The sequence below is a fragment of the Varroa destructor genome, unplaced genomic scaffold (genome assembly GCF_002443255.2).
Source record: "Varroa destructor unplaced genomic scaffold, Vdes_3.0 BEIS01000004.1, whole genome shotgun sequence".
Lineage (NCBI taxonomy): Eukaryota > Metazoa > Arthropoda > Arachnida > Mesostigmata > Varroidae > Varroa > Varroa destructor.
In genome coordinates, this window is record NW_019211457.1 from 46,679,545 (window position 1) to 46,696,259 (window position 16,715).

The 16,715-nt window shown below is 39.4% G+C and overlaps 1 protein-coding gene and 1 long non-coding RNA gene across 5 annotated transcripts; both read left to right on the top strand.

The window, feature by feature from the left end:
- Nucleotides 1-1,292: 1,292 nt before the first annotated feature.
- Nucleotides 1,293-4,087, top strand: LOC111249276 (uncharacterized). The gene is made up of 3 exons (XR_002672859.2): nucleotides 1,293-1,697; nucleotides 1,818-1,992; nucleotides 3,967-4,087. It is a non-coding gene; the product is annotated as an uncharacterized LOC111249276 (long non-coding RNA).
- A 7,585-nt stretch (nucleotides 4,088-11,672) lies between these two features.
- LOC111249275 (peroxisomal acyl-coenzyme A oxidase 3-like) lies at nucleotides 11,673-16,686 on the top strand. Of its 4 annotated transcripts, none has more exons than XM_022802906.2 (6): nucleotides 11,673-12,027; nucleotides 12,863-13,037; nucleotides 13,312-14,176; nucleotides 14,544-14,823; nucleotides 15,108-15,530; nucleotides 15,806-16,686. In XM_022802906.2, the coding sequence occupies exons 2-6, from the start codon at nucleotides 12,896-12,898 to the stop codon at nucleotides 16,211-16,213; spliced, it is 2,118 nt and encodes a 705-aa protein (XP_022658641.1). In that variant the 5' UTR covers nucleotides 11,673-12,027; nucleotides 12,863-12,895; the 3' UTR covers nucleotides 16,214-16,686. The 4 variants fall into 4 exon arrangements, with proteins under 4 accessions (XP_022658641.1, XP_022658640.1, XP_022658643.1 ...); XM_022802905.2 differs by having other exon boundaries at nucleotides 11,673-11,910; XM_022802908.2 differs by having other exon boundaries at nucleotides 11,673-11,876.
- Nucleotides 16,687-16,715: the final 29 nt, after the last annotated feature.

The window sequence follows — 16,715 nt, forward strand, 5'->3', positions numbered from 1 at the left end:
TACTACTATGAACTTCTTCGGTATTCAATATCGATCGAAGGCTTTATTGCATGAATCACCCGTTTTCAACTGTTACTTAATAACTTTTCTACTGCTTTAGTAACAGATCGGCTTCGGCCAGTTTAGTTACGCAGATGTGACTTGGTGGTGAGTGTATTAACACTGCGGATACCAACTATCGGAAGATTCTCGACTTTCTGATGACAAAAAAGGACCAACATCGATGTGAAACCATAGAATCTCATTAATTTCTGTTTGAAAACTGTGACCCTTCAAAAGAAGCATTCGACAACACATGAACCTTATTTATATACTGTTTCTTAATTATCAGCGTAGAAACTACTATATAATAACTAATGTTTACATTACAGACGAGAACGTTAAATCTCATTTGGATCAGTACGTTTTATACATTGTCATTTCGATCGAGATCTATTCACGTACACATGTGCCCAGGCAGTAAATAACCGAAGAGTACAACTTTGATTTCATTATACGGTAAAGTAAGTTTAATTTGATCCCTATATGAACCTGTAATGTATCACATGTAAATATTTTATAGATGAAATTTTTGTAATATGGTAAAATAACAATTATGCTTGTATTCAATAAGAAATGTTTTTTTTTTCGTTAGTTCAGAAGCGAAAGCACTAAGGCTAACGTCCACGTTTGCATTATATAAAATTGCAAAGTGACAGACAAGACGTTCCAAGAGACGATGAAATTAAAATTATTTTGTTACAGGTATATTAACTGGCTCATGAATAATATTGACGTTGTCAGTTTCTCCACATTTTTTCCCCTGCATAGAATTTAAAATTAATGCTTATCAAAATCTGGGGAATTCTCGCCGACCCTATTGTCCTGGTTGTTCGAAAGCTTTATGCCAAAATAGCCCTTGGCAATCCAGTCACTCTTTGAGGTGTTAACTCCGTATAGAAATATACCGATGCGATATGTTGTAAAAAACCATAGCGCAGCCGGTTCCCACTGGCGTTTCTCGTTTATTTTCTACAAGGGTACATGCAACATCTTCTAATCAAAAATGATCTAAATGCTATTTTGGTTTATCAAGATTAAACTTCTTTATTCAAGTGCTTGAATGTTGAATACATATTCCAGCTGTTCATACTTTCAACAGAAGCAGCCATATTGCTATTTTGAAAAACGGTCCGGCGGCGCTCTCGGTTAATTGCCAAGCCTGACCATTGACACTGATACGCTATACTTCGGTATTTAATTTTGCCACGCTTAGAGTAAACACATGGACGCGCATTTGAGTGAACTTCAAGTGGAACTTCAGGTCTAAAGTGGGAGATGCGATCAGCTTAGACGCTTTATCGAACTTCTTTTAGTCTCCTAAAAATGTAAAGAGTATAAAAATAAAACTTTCTTATCCGTATTTAGTCAAAATAAAACTATATATACCTAGCGTTTTTAGCCGCTTGATCCATAATTTCTTAAATACGAGACAACTTTTCTCATCCTGATTGTATATTCGTTGCGTTCTACAGGTATCTCTTATTAACACGTAGACATTTTTTTTTTATACGTATCTACTATAATGCAACAATGGTGACGATGTTTTGTTTACCTTGTCCCTTGGACGGCCTGGCATCTACGAAAACTAATGAATAACAGTTGACACCAGATAATGGCACCATTCTAATTTATTACAAAACAAACGAAAATGATTGGTGCGTACGTATAGAGTTTGTGTTTCCGCAACCTGGAACATGTGTATACGATGTTTTCCTAGCATGTCTAGTAAATGTTTTCAGTTTTACATTCGGTACTGACGTCAGGCATTATTTCAGACGGTCAGCCCTTGCTAGTACAGAACTAGGTGTGGGTATGGTTGCTTCAAGCCTGAATCAACACGTGTTTCTAAGTTTGACACCGCTTACGTGACCTCGAAAAGCAGTCCTCTGTTTTCATCGATCTAGCCAACTATCAAACACAATACGGTAGTACGCACCGTGGGCAGAACAGGTAAAAAGAGACCTGAGCGATGGCATAAAAACCGTGATGCCAAGTATAAACTAGAACTAAACGTTTTCATGTGAATTTTGTCTAGAGTTCTTCTAAGAGTAGGTGAATCGGGCGAACATATTTGTCTATTTATAATTAGCCGTATTACAAATATGCGATATGCTTAACAATATAGCAATCTCCTATTAGTTAAGGGGGGCAATAATTGTTTTCCTTTTCCATCCCTCATTGGCAAGATCAAATAGGCAACACTAGTTTTATTTAAAGTAACCTCTCGTTACTTCTGTGCTAGCAGTGGTTATAACTGTCTCAGGACAATCTTCAAACAGAAAATCCAACTCCAAAAAGTTATCTAAATTCTTTACTTGCAAACCTGAATACTGCCAAGAGCTAAACGTTCATATAACTTTCCTAAGCTTCGTTTACAACCCTAATCACTGCAAGCAGAAGATCTCCTATTAGCAAGGCGAGCAAAAGTTTCTTTATCAACAAACTTCATCCGAATACGCACTGACTGCGTAACCGCTTTAGTCGAACGCCTGTTTACAAATTACGTTAAATGAACAACTGGGTCTAGAATGCCAAATGTATGCACCGTTTAGTTGGCTGCAATTTTTTTAAATTTTAAAGCAATTTAACTCTATTTTATTTTACCTAACCGCCACTATATGATATATTGAAAAAATGATACAAAATTAAAGATCTTTGCGATCCACGAAAGGTATTAGGTACACACATTCTTTGATCATAATTCGCAAGCTTACAAATATTATTTTTTATACAACCGGCAAAGCAATAATAGTATCAGGAGTAGCATCTAGAAAAATTATTGAAATCATCAACAATTTTTCGAGTGGTCAAATTTACTACAAAAACGTTTTAGCTCGAGTAGTTAGGTTTGAAATGTGCTGCCCGTTTCAAAGGCTTTCGACAGTTATCGCGGGATATAATTCTCTCGCCGAGTGCATCTAGGGTTTCGCTAATCGCGTCCGAAAAATCGAAAGATTGGCAATCCTAGAAGCCTTCGTAAAAAAAAAACTGTCGACCTTTAGTACCGATAAATCAAAGACTTCGTTCTATGTACTTACAAAAGCAAATTAGAGTCTGCCGGGAGAGAAAGGAAGTTTTATTTTTATCAGACCAAGCTGCCATTGTTGACAAAAACGAAACAACTACAATTGGGCATCATATTTCAAGGACTAGCATACAATACCCTAAGAGTACTTTGGAACTTTTCTAACTTCTCGTAACCCTTAACGGCGATATCGGACATAAGCAGAGACGCAGAAAGAATTGAATCTTGGTGCTTAGTTTAAGCTCGAGTCGTTATAGGCCTACTTAAATCTAATTATTATTATTATTAGGGGTATCTTTTAATGAGGAATGCTATACATTCGTTTCTAAACTAATAGAAACTGCAATCGAACAGAGAATTCCCTGGTTGTTCGCGGTCGATCATCCAGCGGCTGATGCTACCCATGAGTCCAGCTTGGGCAATAACGTATTAGTCCCGTTAGTGGAAACTAACCGTTGACGTTAGTTAGCATTTTGCGAAAAACTATTTGGATTTTGAATTGAAATTTCATTGCCGAAGGAGCGGTTCTCTTAATTACCAAGGTTGTTGAGTATTATATTGTTTTGCTAGTAGATAGATTTGCATGCACAATAATTAATTAGTTTGGATAAATTAATCTATTAATGTTATATAGTGATGTAACACATTAGTAGTCTGAACCGTATGACGCTTGCCTATCAGTTGACCTTTATTTCTCACAAGGCTCTATTTGAAACTGTTTAATTAGCATTCGTAACGTAAGTAATACAAACCTTCGGCCAATTTACGGCATTAGCTAATCACTTCCCTTTACCCGCGCTCTCACCCAATTTTTGAATCATTCTGTTAACACAGGACGATCTAATAGCGATACATATATATATATACAAAAACAAGTTAAAAATTAATATGTAATACAGGTACCCGCATTTCCGCCTCTTGGAGAGTTGCCGTGCGGCAACTCCCGGTGCTTGCAACAACCCGTCCATCGAGCCGACGATCCACCGCGCCATTTTAAAACCATCATATTCTCTCACTTTAGATCATCGTATGGTTTCAATCTTATCTATTTTACCTCAAATATATTAGCTAGCTAACCTCAACTCGATCGAAATTCTGCGTCTTTTCAAAGACCAATTGTAAAAACACTATGAACACTTTCTAAATCGTTGTTTGTTAAACGAATGGTTTCCCCAGCGCCTGTCATTTTCTTCACGCAAGAGACACTTTTCAACAGCTCCCTAACAACAGCAGCGGCTAGCGAACTGTCGGCTACACATACAAAGCAATACAATTGAATTCAGATTTGAACTCCCAGGCCATTCTAATCTTACCACATCGACCGAATATGTATTTCAGTACAGCTCGTGCCATGATTTCGCAGTACTTTGCTGTTGCTTAGGCATAAATTTGCAAAGACTTTTGGGGTGATTTTGTGCTCCGCTTGCAAGACGTCATCATAGGAACGCCAACGATGATGAAGAGCAGTGTCTAACGGAGTTCGAGTACGGTGACATGTACACCTCTGCACAGCAGAGAAATTCAGTCTGGTGCATTTATTCAATATTCACCCTGGGCTTTACCGCTTTCGTCTGCAAAAGGATGTCTAATGGTTTATTTGCGTCTGACAGTAAGCTGTGACGACACATACCAGATATCACATCCTTTGGCTGGAAGCCAGTAAACGCTTGCGGTCGTTTTCAATAATAGGTAATGTGTTCGGTTTTATGCACTTTTCCGTACTGTTAGAGCGAATTACTGTGTTATCGCATTTTATAGGAAAAGAATATCTCTTTACCGGTTATGCCTCGTTACGCGCGCGTACCGATCGCTTAAGTGCCCCTTAAATCCTGGCCCCTGGAATTCTAACCGCCGGTGCTGCCGTCGTCGCCAGCACCACCTAACGCGCAAGAGGAAAATCATTTCAACTTCTCGGCAGCGGTAGCGCCAATCGAAGATGCAAAGCGACACCTAGCGACGTAGCTACGAGGCTGCACGACGCCAAATATCCTTCCATTACGAATTCATACAGAGGGCAAGAAAACGAAGATTCAGATGCGCATATACCGTTGCCGTCGGGTTAAATTATTAAGTTTTTCAATGACCGAGCCCGTAGTTTGTGCTTATGGCAAAACATGTTAAGATCATTTATATAACGCACGCTTAGCTACACTTTCACCAGTGTCATGATGCACTATACGTTATATGGAAAACGCTGCATTTTTGCTGAGGATTCGCTGCTGCCGCTGCTGGTGAGAAAACCTATAACGTTGTCGAATTGTCCATTGTGCCTTTAAGAACAGCTTAAGATAGATTATCAAAAGTCGCATCTGTTTGTGATAAGTGGCACAAAAGGCCTTCCATGCGCTTAGTTTATACATTAAATTTTTTTTTTGCCGTCTCTGTACCCTCAATGTAGACTTGGAGTAAGCCGAGATGTGAATATTCACATTCTAATTTTCAACGTGATATGACATCTTTGAACTCGTGAGTGGAGGGCCAGAACACTGTTTCTAAGGTCAGATAGGTCGAAAATGGTTTTACCAAGATGTGGAAATTGTTCGGGGTACTGCGCGTTGCGAACTATACGGTACAAACTATCGATATATATATATATATATATCGGTTTCTAAGGCCGCCACTGACTACTCATGTGAGCAACATTTTTCTGACAGCAGTAAGTAAAGGAAGACTACCGCGCGCTCCTATGGCTGCTCTGCTGGAAAACCTCTTAGTTGTTGTATCTGGGCTTCTTTGAGAACCTAAAAACGCTTCGCATCAATTTTGGAACTCTACAGCCCTTGGAGGAATTGCTCAAGTACGGTCTGCTGGTTTCGAACCTCGAAGTTCTAGGACGAAGCTATGGACATTCCTTGAGGGGAAGTATGTGCGCCCCTAGATTTCAGTTAAATAAAAGTATTCTTTGTTAACATTCCTGAAGCAGTATAAGACCATAGAGCAACTAAATGGATCCTGACAAACTAAGGGCGATCTAAACCCAAATAATGCTGCATTCTTTGGCAGTATTTCGTATTTCCCGTCTTAGATGAAACATGTACGATAATGCACTTCATCAATGATTAGAATAAGCATATTCATATAGTCCAAGTGTTAGTCGCTAATGAAACATTAGTGGGTACAAGCGTACGCAGTAAAGAAGGCCGTAGACCGGGAAGGGGCCCGGCCATCTTTCAAGCGTAAACCTTCTCGGCAGGGATCCTGTTAATTGCGTAGTTTATAGAAAAGTACTTTCTCCTATAATTAGCATCATTATCGAAGGTCGTCGAAAGCAGAACTGTACGGACTTTCTCAAGCTCAAAATATGATGGGAACGCCGAAATGAGTTCGGGTTTGTACCTGTTGGCAAAATACTTAGCTGGTAGCGTATTAGTTCAGTCAAATTCTTGCATTTGCCTAACAGGAGAATTTACGTATTTCGAAAGGGTTTTCTTCGATTTAAAACAGAGGTGTATGTTACTAAGGTTCATTTCGTCAAAGAGCTAACTCTGTGGTTCTTGCTAACGAAGCAGGATTAGATACTTTCTCCAAGCCATTCCATGAAAGGTTGAGGTGTATTTGAAAAAAATTGAACCCATAGGCCCCCAAACAAAGTCCACTGTCGACCGAGGTTACCCAAGCTTTCTTTTTGAGATGAAAATTCAGACCTCTTTTACCCTCGTGCACGATCAGACGCTTAATGTAGTTACCTGGATTCGTTTGGAAGTGTTTGCGCACGTTTGACACATTAAAAGTCAATGACATTTGACAGACATTTCTCGCTGCGAGTACCTTGTTTTACACACATGGTTCCTTATCGGTTAAAGGGTGCTCCAGCCATTCAGACACGATTGCATGCCTATTCTCAGTTCAGTCAAAAAGCTCGATAGCCATATGTGATAGAACGTGTATGCTCCCCTTTCCGTATCGGCAAAGACTCATAACGCTTGACGAGTATCAAGCAACGTCTTGCGGCGTCGATGTTTTTGGTATAGTGTACAACTTTGCCTTACTGCCTGTATTAAATTCTGAAACTTTATGCTCTGAATCTCGGGTTGGCTTTTCATGTCGGTCGAGGCACCTGCGGTCGTGTTTAATTTTCTGCTCCTGATCTTATGCTCCTGATCTACGGCGGTTGGTCCATAGCCTGTACAACGCTGATCGAACGCGGGCTCAAGGAAGATCTGCGCAAAGATGTCAACACCTTCCGTAAAAAACTAAGATGTGACATCGAACAAGAATCGAGTCTTATTCGTTAAGGTTAAAGCGTTAGCTCGACTGTTTCGAATCGAAAGAGGTTTAATGGTTCGCATGAAGATACTTGTTCGTACCGATAAAGGGCATATGTTCACAGAAGTGTGTTAGCCCCCTGTCACGCACTCCTTCTTGAACACTGAGAGCTGCCGCCGACTTCTCTGTGGTTGGATCCGACACAATAGGAACTTTAAGGCCATTTTTTAACAGAAATACTCAATACGTATTTCGATCTGACTCGCTCTTGATGACGTAACTGATTTGATTAGTCAGTCTGGGAACCACTCTTTTCTGAAATGAAAACAAATTGACCTCATAGCTGCTCTGTAGTCCTGCATGTAAATTTAGTGCTTCCGTGTAGAAGAAACGCGGAAATACCCGAAAGAAGTTGAGTGTTGTAAACCACCTATTCGGATAACAGATGGAAACCAATGTCGAAAGCGAAATCATCCACATATTCAACAAATAAGAAAGCTAAGCAGTACACAACAGACAATTTATCATTGAGGGCTTCAACCATATCAGCATCGGTTTTTTTGGTTGAATGTAGAGAGCTATTGGTTGATGCGCCTTTTAAATTATAAAGTACAAAAAATAAAGTAGCTGGGCATCTTGAGAGTTACCTGCAGCCTAGCCCAAGCTCGTTGTAAAATAAGGCGCAGAAATAATTAGTCTATCTGCGTTTTTGTTGATACACCTAAGTACACAGATGCTAGCGTGAATAGCTGAATTTAGTTATTCTAAAAACTACTGGTGGATACTCAAACTACTTCACGAGGCTTATCTCATGTTGTGCATATATTATGATTTCTCCACATCATTGTCACGAAGTTTCCGAATACTATAGAAACTACCAAACATTATTTTAGGTAACAGGTCTTGAATTGGAGAAGATATAGTTTCTCCTCAAAGCGTTTCAACAATGACAGATCTCCTTTTGAGACTAAATGTTGCGCAGACAGTATGTGGAAAGGTCAAAACGTGATTTTATAATAACAACATGTTAACATAATAAAAACATGTTTTTAAACGTGCCTATGTAATAAAAAGACACGGCTTAATATTAATTGAGCTGGAATAATTCGCCTGAAAACATTTGGCGCTCGTAGCTGGAAACAAATTTGTGTAGACTTAACGCAGGTCTAACAGATACGCGTGTACACTTGAAAACTGTTTTAATTCAGTAAGTATTTGCCTCTCGTATGGTAATTAGATAACGTAATTAGAAGTAGGGAATTTGCCGATATCATTCGAATTATACTTAAAAGTAATTTATTGAGGTCCACCCACCTCGTTTTTGGAAGATTAGCAAAGAATTGTCTTTTTTTTTACTTAGATAATTCACCATGAGTACTTCAGTTCAATTTTTGATGACAATTAGTAATCGTCTAATAGTTCCTTACAGATCTGTAATATATTTCGGGCGGTTCCTAATTTAAGGACGTTTTCCGAAATATCCTCGCCTTTTTAACACATTTCGCCGATATTTGCTTGCAGTGCCCGGACACCCGGTGCATTTGAATGAAACTCATGGTTCTTGTGATCACAGTTTCCAATTATTTATCTATGGCCTAATAGACCTTTATCATCAATATGTTTTAGAGAGTGTCGCGATAAACGAACGAATTAACTATTGGTACAGAAATTTCGAGAACAACAAAAAAAACCAACAAGACAACGGTAATGTAATTCCAAAGTTCGAACTTTGAACACGCTTCGATGGAAAACAGGGAAATAAATAGTTTTGATGTATTGTATCCGATGGGGTCTAGTATAACGGGCATAAAAGTGATGTTGCTCATTGAGAATATATTTGGAATATCGAAATTTTCTTTTATATTAACAATGATTTTTTTTGTAACAACGAAACAAGTTAATGGTGATTAAGATTTAACTGCCCATCCACATATATTGGATCTTTATGGGTTAACATTTATTTGTATCCGCTTTACGTTCGGGGCGATACATGTTAGCACCTCAAATACGAACATCGAATTTTACATAGGTTAGAATACACGAAAACGAAGTCAAAGGCTACTGTAACTGTATGTAATGGCCTGTAAGGCTATATAACGCGCCATTGGGTCGACGGTGGCGTCGGGCATTTGGACCAGAAGGTCTTCAGTTCTAATCTGGTTGGACGCACACAGATTAAGGCGGTCCTGCACTTTAAAAATTTTCCTAATAAAGGACACTGTTGTTGTTATTTGCTGTGCATCCCATTGACTGATATTATTATAATCATTGCAATTCGTGGCAGGTTCGAGATTCGTGCAATACTTATACTGCGCTAAGCGCAATAAGAATTTAATCCTCTGATATTTTTCTGCTTCTTCAAAAAGATCCCGTTGTTTGTCAATTCAGAATTTATCCAGTGTGCTTATTTATGCAGATTCTAGCACAATGGGATTCAAGTAGCAGACTATGTGCGCAGATATATTTGCTTTCGCTACAAAAGCATTTTGCGCATTATCTAAATCAATCAATGTTTCGAGTCTTTTCTGACAGTTCTACCGCAGATGAGCATTGCCTTGCCGATAGGCCCTTTTCAGGACGAAAGAAAAGGTGCCTCTGAATCTAAGACACTTTGTACGGATCCTTAAGCCTTACAAGCGTACTTTTTACCACTGTACTGCCAAGATAAGACTTCTGCTCGTTGTTTATGACAGCCATGCACAGCCTTTAACGAGTCACGTTTTCCACTTCAGAAGTTCGAAATAAGAACATCGTTAGAGGGGACACAGCCTTTATACTTCTTTTTTGGTAAGAGAACGCACACTTTTCATATCAGTTATTAACTACGAGCATCACAAATAAAAATGATAATTTACACACCTCCTGCGAAGTTAAATAACAAAAAGTTTAAATATGTGGTAGAAGCCGACTCATGTCAAAACTCCATGGTATGATCATCATTCAAATGAACAAGACGTAAAAGTTAGACGCATGGGTGTCACGTAAGTTGAGTAAAGATAAAAACAGAGATATGAAGATGCTAACTACCTCTTGGTCACGTTACAACAGTGTCTCATTCTTGCACCGATTTGTGACTTATCATAAATAGTACATCCCCCTACGGTAATAGTAGCCTTTAAGATGATTGATACAATTGAACTGATTCGACATCACCTTAAAGTAAACGTAGACCTAGAAAAGCTCTATTTATCTATTTATTTATTTATTTATTATAAAAAGTGTCTATTTTGTGCTCTAATACAGAAATTGTCCACTGCAGCTTTATATATCTTCGTTTGTCGACTACGGCTCAAGTATACTTTCAATAGTTGGTGGAGATATTCAGTATATACTAGGTATTCACTAGCCAACGTCACAACAGCGAAGGTAAGCCACTCTTACTATACGACGATGCTCGACCCCACATCGCAAAAAGTGACGAGATAAAAATGCAGGACTTATAATTGGGGGCTTTCTGTCATCTACCATACTTACCAGGCATTTCCTATTGCTTTTCTGATTATTCAAATTTAACGTGATATTGAAATTGCCTTTCGAAATTCCTCAAAAATAGACTCTCGTAGTCCAAACTTTCACTGCAACGGGAAACTTATTATCGGAATGGCAAAAGATAACAGTGTATACTTTAATTAAAATATAGTGAAAAAAATATAGGTCACTATGTGACGTTTAAGACTGAACGACCAAATACGGCAAATGGTGTCGAACAGTGATGTTTGTCTAAGGCAAACGCTGTCAAACAAAATGATTCCTTAATTTTTGGAAAAACACAGATTGTACGTACTCACAGGTGAAAGGTGAAAAATATACACAAAAAAATATACGCGTAAGTCAAGCTAACGTGTACCTTAATAAAGAAGTTTTAGGCATGCGTAATTGTGGTCCAACATACGTCTTCCGTACGTTACATATGGTCTTAATAATTTTTTACTCTATACAATATTGTATATACTGATCGTTATAATGTTGTTTTTACAAACTAACAACATGAATTTCATTATCTTTGATTAAATCAGCCCGGTGCTCATTAAACCTTCTGATCAGCATTAGTGAAATGCCCATTTACATGATATTTCGGTAGATAATGTCCTAGTTCGATAAACATGATTATGTCATATGCAAACAAATGTACGCATACAGAACGAAAACGTCCTTCTCCACCAATGCGCTACCAACTTGGTCTGCAATACATGTTAGTACCCGGCTTGCAACTTATTAGCATATCATGATACCCAACATTATCCTTCACTTAGCTTGTCCTATTTGGCGCACGGTGCGCAGACAAAATATGCCAGTAGGCTGTATATCACACATCTATTTGTTCGGCTTGTCATCGCAGGAAACATGCTCACAAAGGAAACGTTCTGAGCAGTAAAACTAGGGGCGCTGCAATCGCTTTATCGCTCCAATGGAGCAATACTGAGCATAGCATTGACTAGATAAAATAGGAGCAATTGAGCATGCGTAAAGATTTAGAAACTTTCGTAAAATTGTAATCCTTTGGCGATTGAGATTTGGTGATCTGATGAGTGTCTAGTACAGATGATAAACTTTTAGTCAACTGCGAAGTTCCGGTTTCCCTTTATACCTTCATACAGCCTCGGTTGGTACTTCGGAGAAGATCAGCTGTTTTACAGGTGCCTACTCATGTTCTGAACATGTAGCTCATCGACAAACTTTCTATATGTTCCGATTTCTTGTGCCCAGTATATTATAACAAAGGAGCGTTAGTCATCTGTCGAACCAATTATCTGGTGTGTGTTCACTTTCAGGCTTTAGGCCGAAGATAACGATCGACTGGTGTTACTCAAAATAAGATGCTCGTTATAATGGCTTATACGTACTCGTTGCTTTGTTAGAACTTGTTGAAAGTTGCAAATGTTACTAATGAACAAATAAGCATAACAAATAATGCAATAAACATATCGTTCAAGAACTTGGACCAAATATGCCGTAATATTGTGCATATATTTATATGTAATATTGCCGTAACCTGTTTACGGCTTCTATACAACAAGGAAACATACCCATCCCGCTCGTTTCATACCGTGTAACCACTTCGAGGAAACTATCCATATTCAAAGATTTTCTCAGCACCAAAATAACTACGTGTCTGCGGACGTATTGAACGTACTGAATATTTAAAACAATTTTAAATGGTTTAATGACTTGCAATAGGATCCGTGTCTGTGTGCTCATGTTTGCTGTTCTTTATATGTGTGCAAAATAGTCAACCAAATATCCACCACATACAAAGAGCAGCAAACGTATTTGGAAGTTCAAGTCGTTTGAATCACATGAACGGGTAGCTGATGGCTGGTTGGAAGTTAACAATTTGCCAGAATACTCCTCAAAACAGTTTGTTGTCCTTGTAGCGTACGATACGATTGATTAAGCGCTGCTGAGTGTGTGTTTTGCAACTTGGACTTTATTAAGTTTCGTTGAATAACAGCGTTGAATTCGACCTAAAATTTTGTTCTCGGGTCTCGGATATCGTAAGGGCTCTTCGTTCACTATTATCTACGTCGATGCGTATGCATATTTTATCGTGGACCACTAAGCTTATCATGGCTTGTTTTCGAAATGCAGGTGTTCCAGCAGAATCCTATTTAATTCGTTATCATGTTTGAGTCAAGTTTCGAACGGGATGAAGGGGCGATTTTGCCGATCGAAGAACTCTTAGGCGAGATGCCCGCGGGTCCTTTGGATTACTACAGGAAAAAAGCATCCTTTGAGTGGAAAAAGCTTAAAGTGCTGCTAGAGTGTAAGTAAAAAAGTAGGCAAAATAACTTTATGCAAAGTGCTTTGTTAAATCTCCAATAATTTTGAACGTTATATTTTCGTTCGATACGATATATAGGTTCGAACTCGCAGGCACCCTTCATTTCGGGCTGAGAGCTAGCCGTCTGAAGCGCGTCTAACAAATTAAGTGCCGAACTCGAAACGTTAATTTATATCAGCAATAAAAATATAAGAGTTACTGATTACATTAATAAATGACAAGAAGAAAGTCCTATTTTATCTTAAATTTTTTTCAGCTGAACCAATTGTTCGCTTCAAAACTCGTGTGTATCGAACACTTGAGCAAGATCCTTTGTTTACCCGTCTTCCTGGGCAAGATCGGGGCACGTTACAAGACCGGCGAAAGGCAACGTTTCTCCAGATGAAACGTTTGCTCGAATATCGCTTTTTCACCCAAAAAGAATTTTTTGAGAACCCCGTACTGCCCAGTGTCCTTAATAGTTGTATTGGCTCTATCGACTGGTCATTATGTCTCAAAAAAGTATTGGCTGTTGACATGTGCATTGGGGCGCTTCGTGGCCTCGGGACTCAGCGTCATTTGGACCTTATCCCCGACCTTATGAGGTTCGAAGCTGTTGGATGTTTTGCACTGACTGAAATGAGTCACGGTACGAACATTCGTGGCATGCGAACAGAAGCACGTTATGATCCAACTACACAAGAATTTATCTTACACACGCCAGATATTGAAGCAGCAAAGGTGTGGTCAGGAAACCTTGGCCAGACAGCTACGCATGCGATTGTCTTTGCACAGCTGTATACGCCCGATAAAATGTGTCACGGTTTGCACGGGTTCGTAGTCCCTGTCAGAGATCGACGCACACTGGCACCATTTCCTGGGGTGACGCTTGGCGATATGGGTCCTAAATTGGGCCTTAACGGATTGGATAATGGCTTTGCGATATTTAATCGCTATCGCATCGCAAGAGAAAGCCTATTAAACCGTACTGGCGATGTCACTCCCGAGGGTCAATACGTGTCTGCCGTTGATGATCCATCGAAGCGGTTCGGGATGACTTTGGGTTCGTTGTCAATGGGCAGGGTTGCTATTGTTGGTTTAAGCACCACGAACTTGGTACAAGCGGTCGTTATAGCGACAAGGTGAGTTCCTTTTAGTAATTTTTTACGTATTATATCCTTGGCTTTTTAGGATAAAATCTATCTTGAGATGCTAACGGAGCAACAAAAGAAAAACTTTGAATAAGGTGTCAGACTAATTTCGTCCAGATGATATTCAGGGATGTCTGCGATTCTTCATTTCAAATTCCGAGTGCTGGTATATAATTCTTACACAGATCGTCCTTGATTGTGATCAAAGCATCTTACCTAATAATTATCGACAATGCTGGTTTCTTCCAAAGCACGAAGAACTTAGTTATAAGCTTTTCGTCATTTTCAATTACGAAAACAGTTCTAATAAACTGAATAGTTTCTTCTTACGTAAAGTTATTTTGTGTCTTTCCTTTAGATACTCCGCTGTACGAAGACAGTTCGGTTCCGAAGAAGGAAACCTTGAAAAACCTGTTCTTGAGTATCAGCTTCAACAGTGGCGAATCTTGCCTTTTCTCTGCGGCGCAGTTATCATGGACCACTATGCTCTGGCTCTGAATAGAGACTTCATCACGTTCCATATGTCAACACTGTTTGGCGACCGAAGCTCTCAATGGGCCGAGCAAGGCGTTGAATTACATATTGTTTCGTGCGCGGCAAAATGCTTTGCATCATGGTTAGCCCGGGACGCCATACAGGTATTAATTGACATTAACTGTTACACAGGAGCCTTCAACAAACATGTTGGTTTCCTAAGCATTGATAAGGTAACTAGCTCAAGATAATGACCACATTGGTTCACGCTGGCATGCACTAAGCGGGACACTATAATATTATGCACTGGAATACCGTTATTCGTGGCTAGACAATAACACATTCCTAGGACGTTCCATAATTTTTCACGTGCCTTCAGCTCATCTTGCCATCAGGCAACGGCTTTTCTGCAATTATGATTTATTCATTTGTTAACTCAATTTTATAGGTAGCTCGTGAAGCATGTGGAGGTCATGGCTATCTCAGATCGGCGGGACTTGCAGACATTCGTGACGACCATGACGGTAACTGCACTTACGAAGGCGACAATAACGTTCTACTACAGCAGACAAGCAATGTGCTACTTGCTGCCGTCGAAGGCGCGAAGAGCTCACTCCTTGGCGTGCCCAGTTTGCAATTTTTGGAAAGACGAGATCGAATTTTAGCAACGGGACGCTTCTCCACTGATGAAGACACCAAGACAGAGTTGAGCGTGCAGGACATTGTGCAGATCTATGAATGGCTTGTGTGCCATCTACTTCAGCGGTGGCAGTTGGCTTTGGAGAGGTATCGAGAACACGCCGATGGACTGACCGCAAAGAATAATACTCAAGTATTCCTGGCAAGAGAACTTTCACTCGCGTTTATTGAGGTCAGTGAAGTGATTATGTTGAATTTATTTTATTAGTTTCGATTTCAATATGAGCAAATCGCATCGGCTTCATATTAGGGCACAGTTTTTCATGGTCTTGTGCAGCTGCAGTATTAGGCGGCTTTTATCTATCCATGCAATAGGTTGAGTAAATAAAGTGATTTGCGCATAATCACTTGGAATATGCTAATCCAATAAAGACCGCTTCTTCAACTTGGATGCTCTATATGCTGTCTGACATACGCTAATAGTCTGTAGTATTTTTCATATTTCAGATGGTAATACTAAAACGCTTCGACCGGCTATGTGAAGAGGTTTGTGTGAAAGGAGTACCACGAGTTCTTCTGACTCGAATCACGTTGACATTTGGCCTTTGGTGTCTTGAAAAACGATTGACAGACCTTTACGCTGGAGGCTTCACTGCTGGCCCTGATCTGCCAGGAATAATGCGCAGTCAACTGCTTTCATTATGTGCTATACTTAAGGACGAGTCCGTGTCTTTGGCTGACGCAATAGCCCCACCAGATTTCGCCCTTCAGTCTGTACTGGGTCACTCGGACGGCGATATTTACAAACGGATAATGCAAGGCTTCGTCGATGGCGATAATATGGGCAGAGTGTCATGGTGGACCGAATTTCTTAACAAGCCAAAAGTCAACTCGTTACCGCTTGCGAAGCTTTAGGCCAGAGTTATTATTGCAGTTAGAACCTTTACTGTTAAAATGTCGAATCGAAAAGAGATTTAGGAGTCTGTTAAAAGACGATGCCTTTTAAATAGCTAACAAGACATCAAACAAATGGATATTTGACAAATACCCTAAAAACTGGATAATGACTGTAGATTTATTGAATATATTTAACTAAAAGGTATGCGTACCAAAAATAAATCATTTTCATTTAATTGCACAGGGTAGCATTATATGAAAACGACGTACTGACAACAAGCAAACTACCAAATAAAGGAGTAGTGTTAATGAACGGATTACCGACAAGGGGTTCGCTTCTATATACAATATATCTCTAGTTGTGTGATAGTATAAACGTTGAAACGTGCCTCTTCCACGTCCATACGGCATGGGGCTACACAGGATAAAGGCACAGGATGTTATGTCAAATACTTTACTTATATTTAAATAAAGATTTTTCAAGAGAGTGACATGGAAGGAGTATATATGTATATAACTT

Bases quoted from the DNA above. Each gene is read 5' to 3' on its own strand.
- LOC111249275 (XM_022802906.2), top strand. From the start codon at position 12,896: ATGTTTGAGTCAAGTTTCGAACGGGATGAAGGGGCGATTTTGCCGATC. The intron at 14,177-14,543 runs GTGAGTTCCTTT...TCTTTCCTTTAG, and splicing joins GCGGTCGTTATAGCGACAAG to ATACTCCGCTGTACGAAGAC. The intron at 14,824-15,107 runs GTATTAATTGAC...TCAATTTTATAG, and splicing joins TAGCCCGGGACGCCATACAG to GTAGCTCGTGAAGCATGTGG.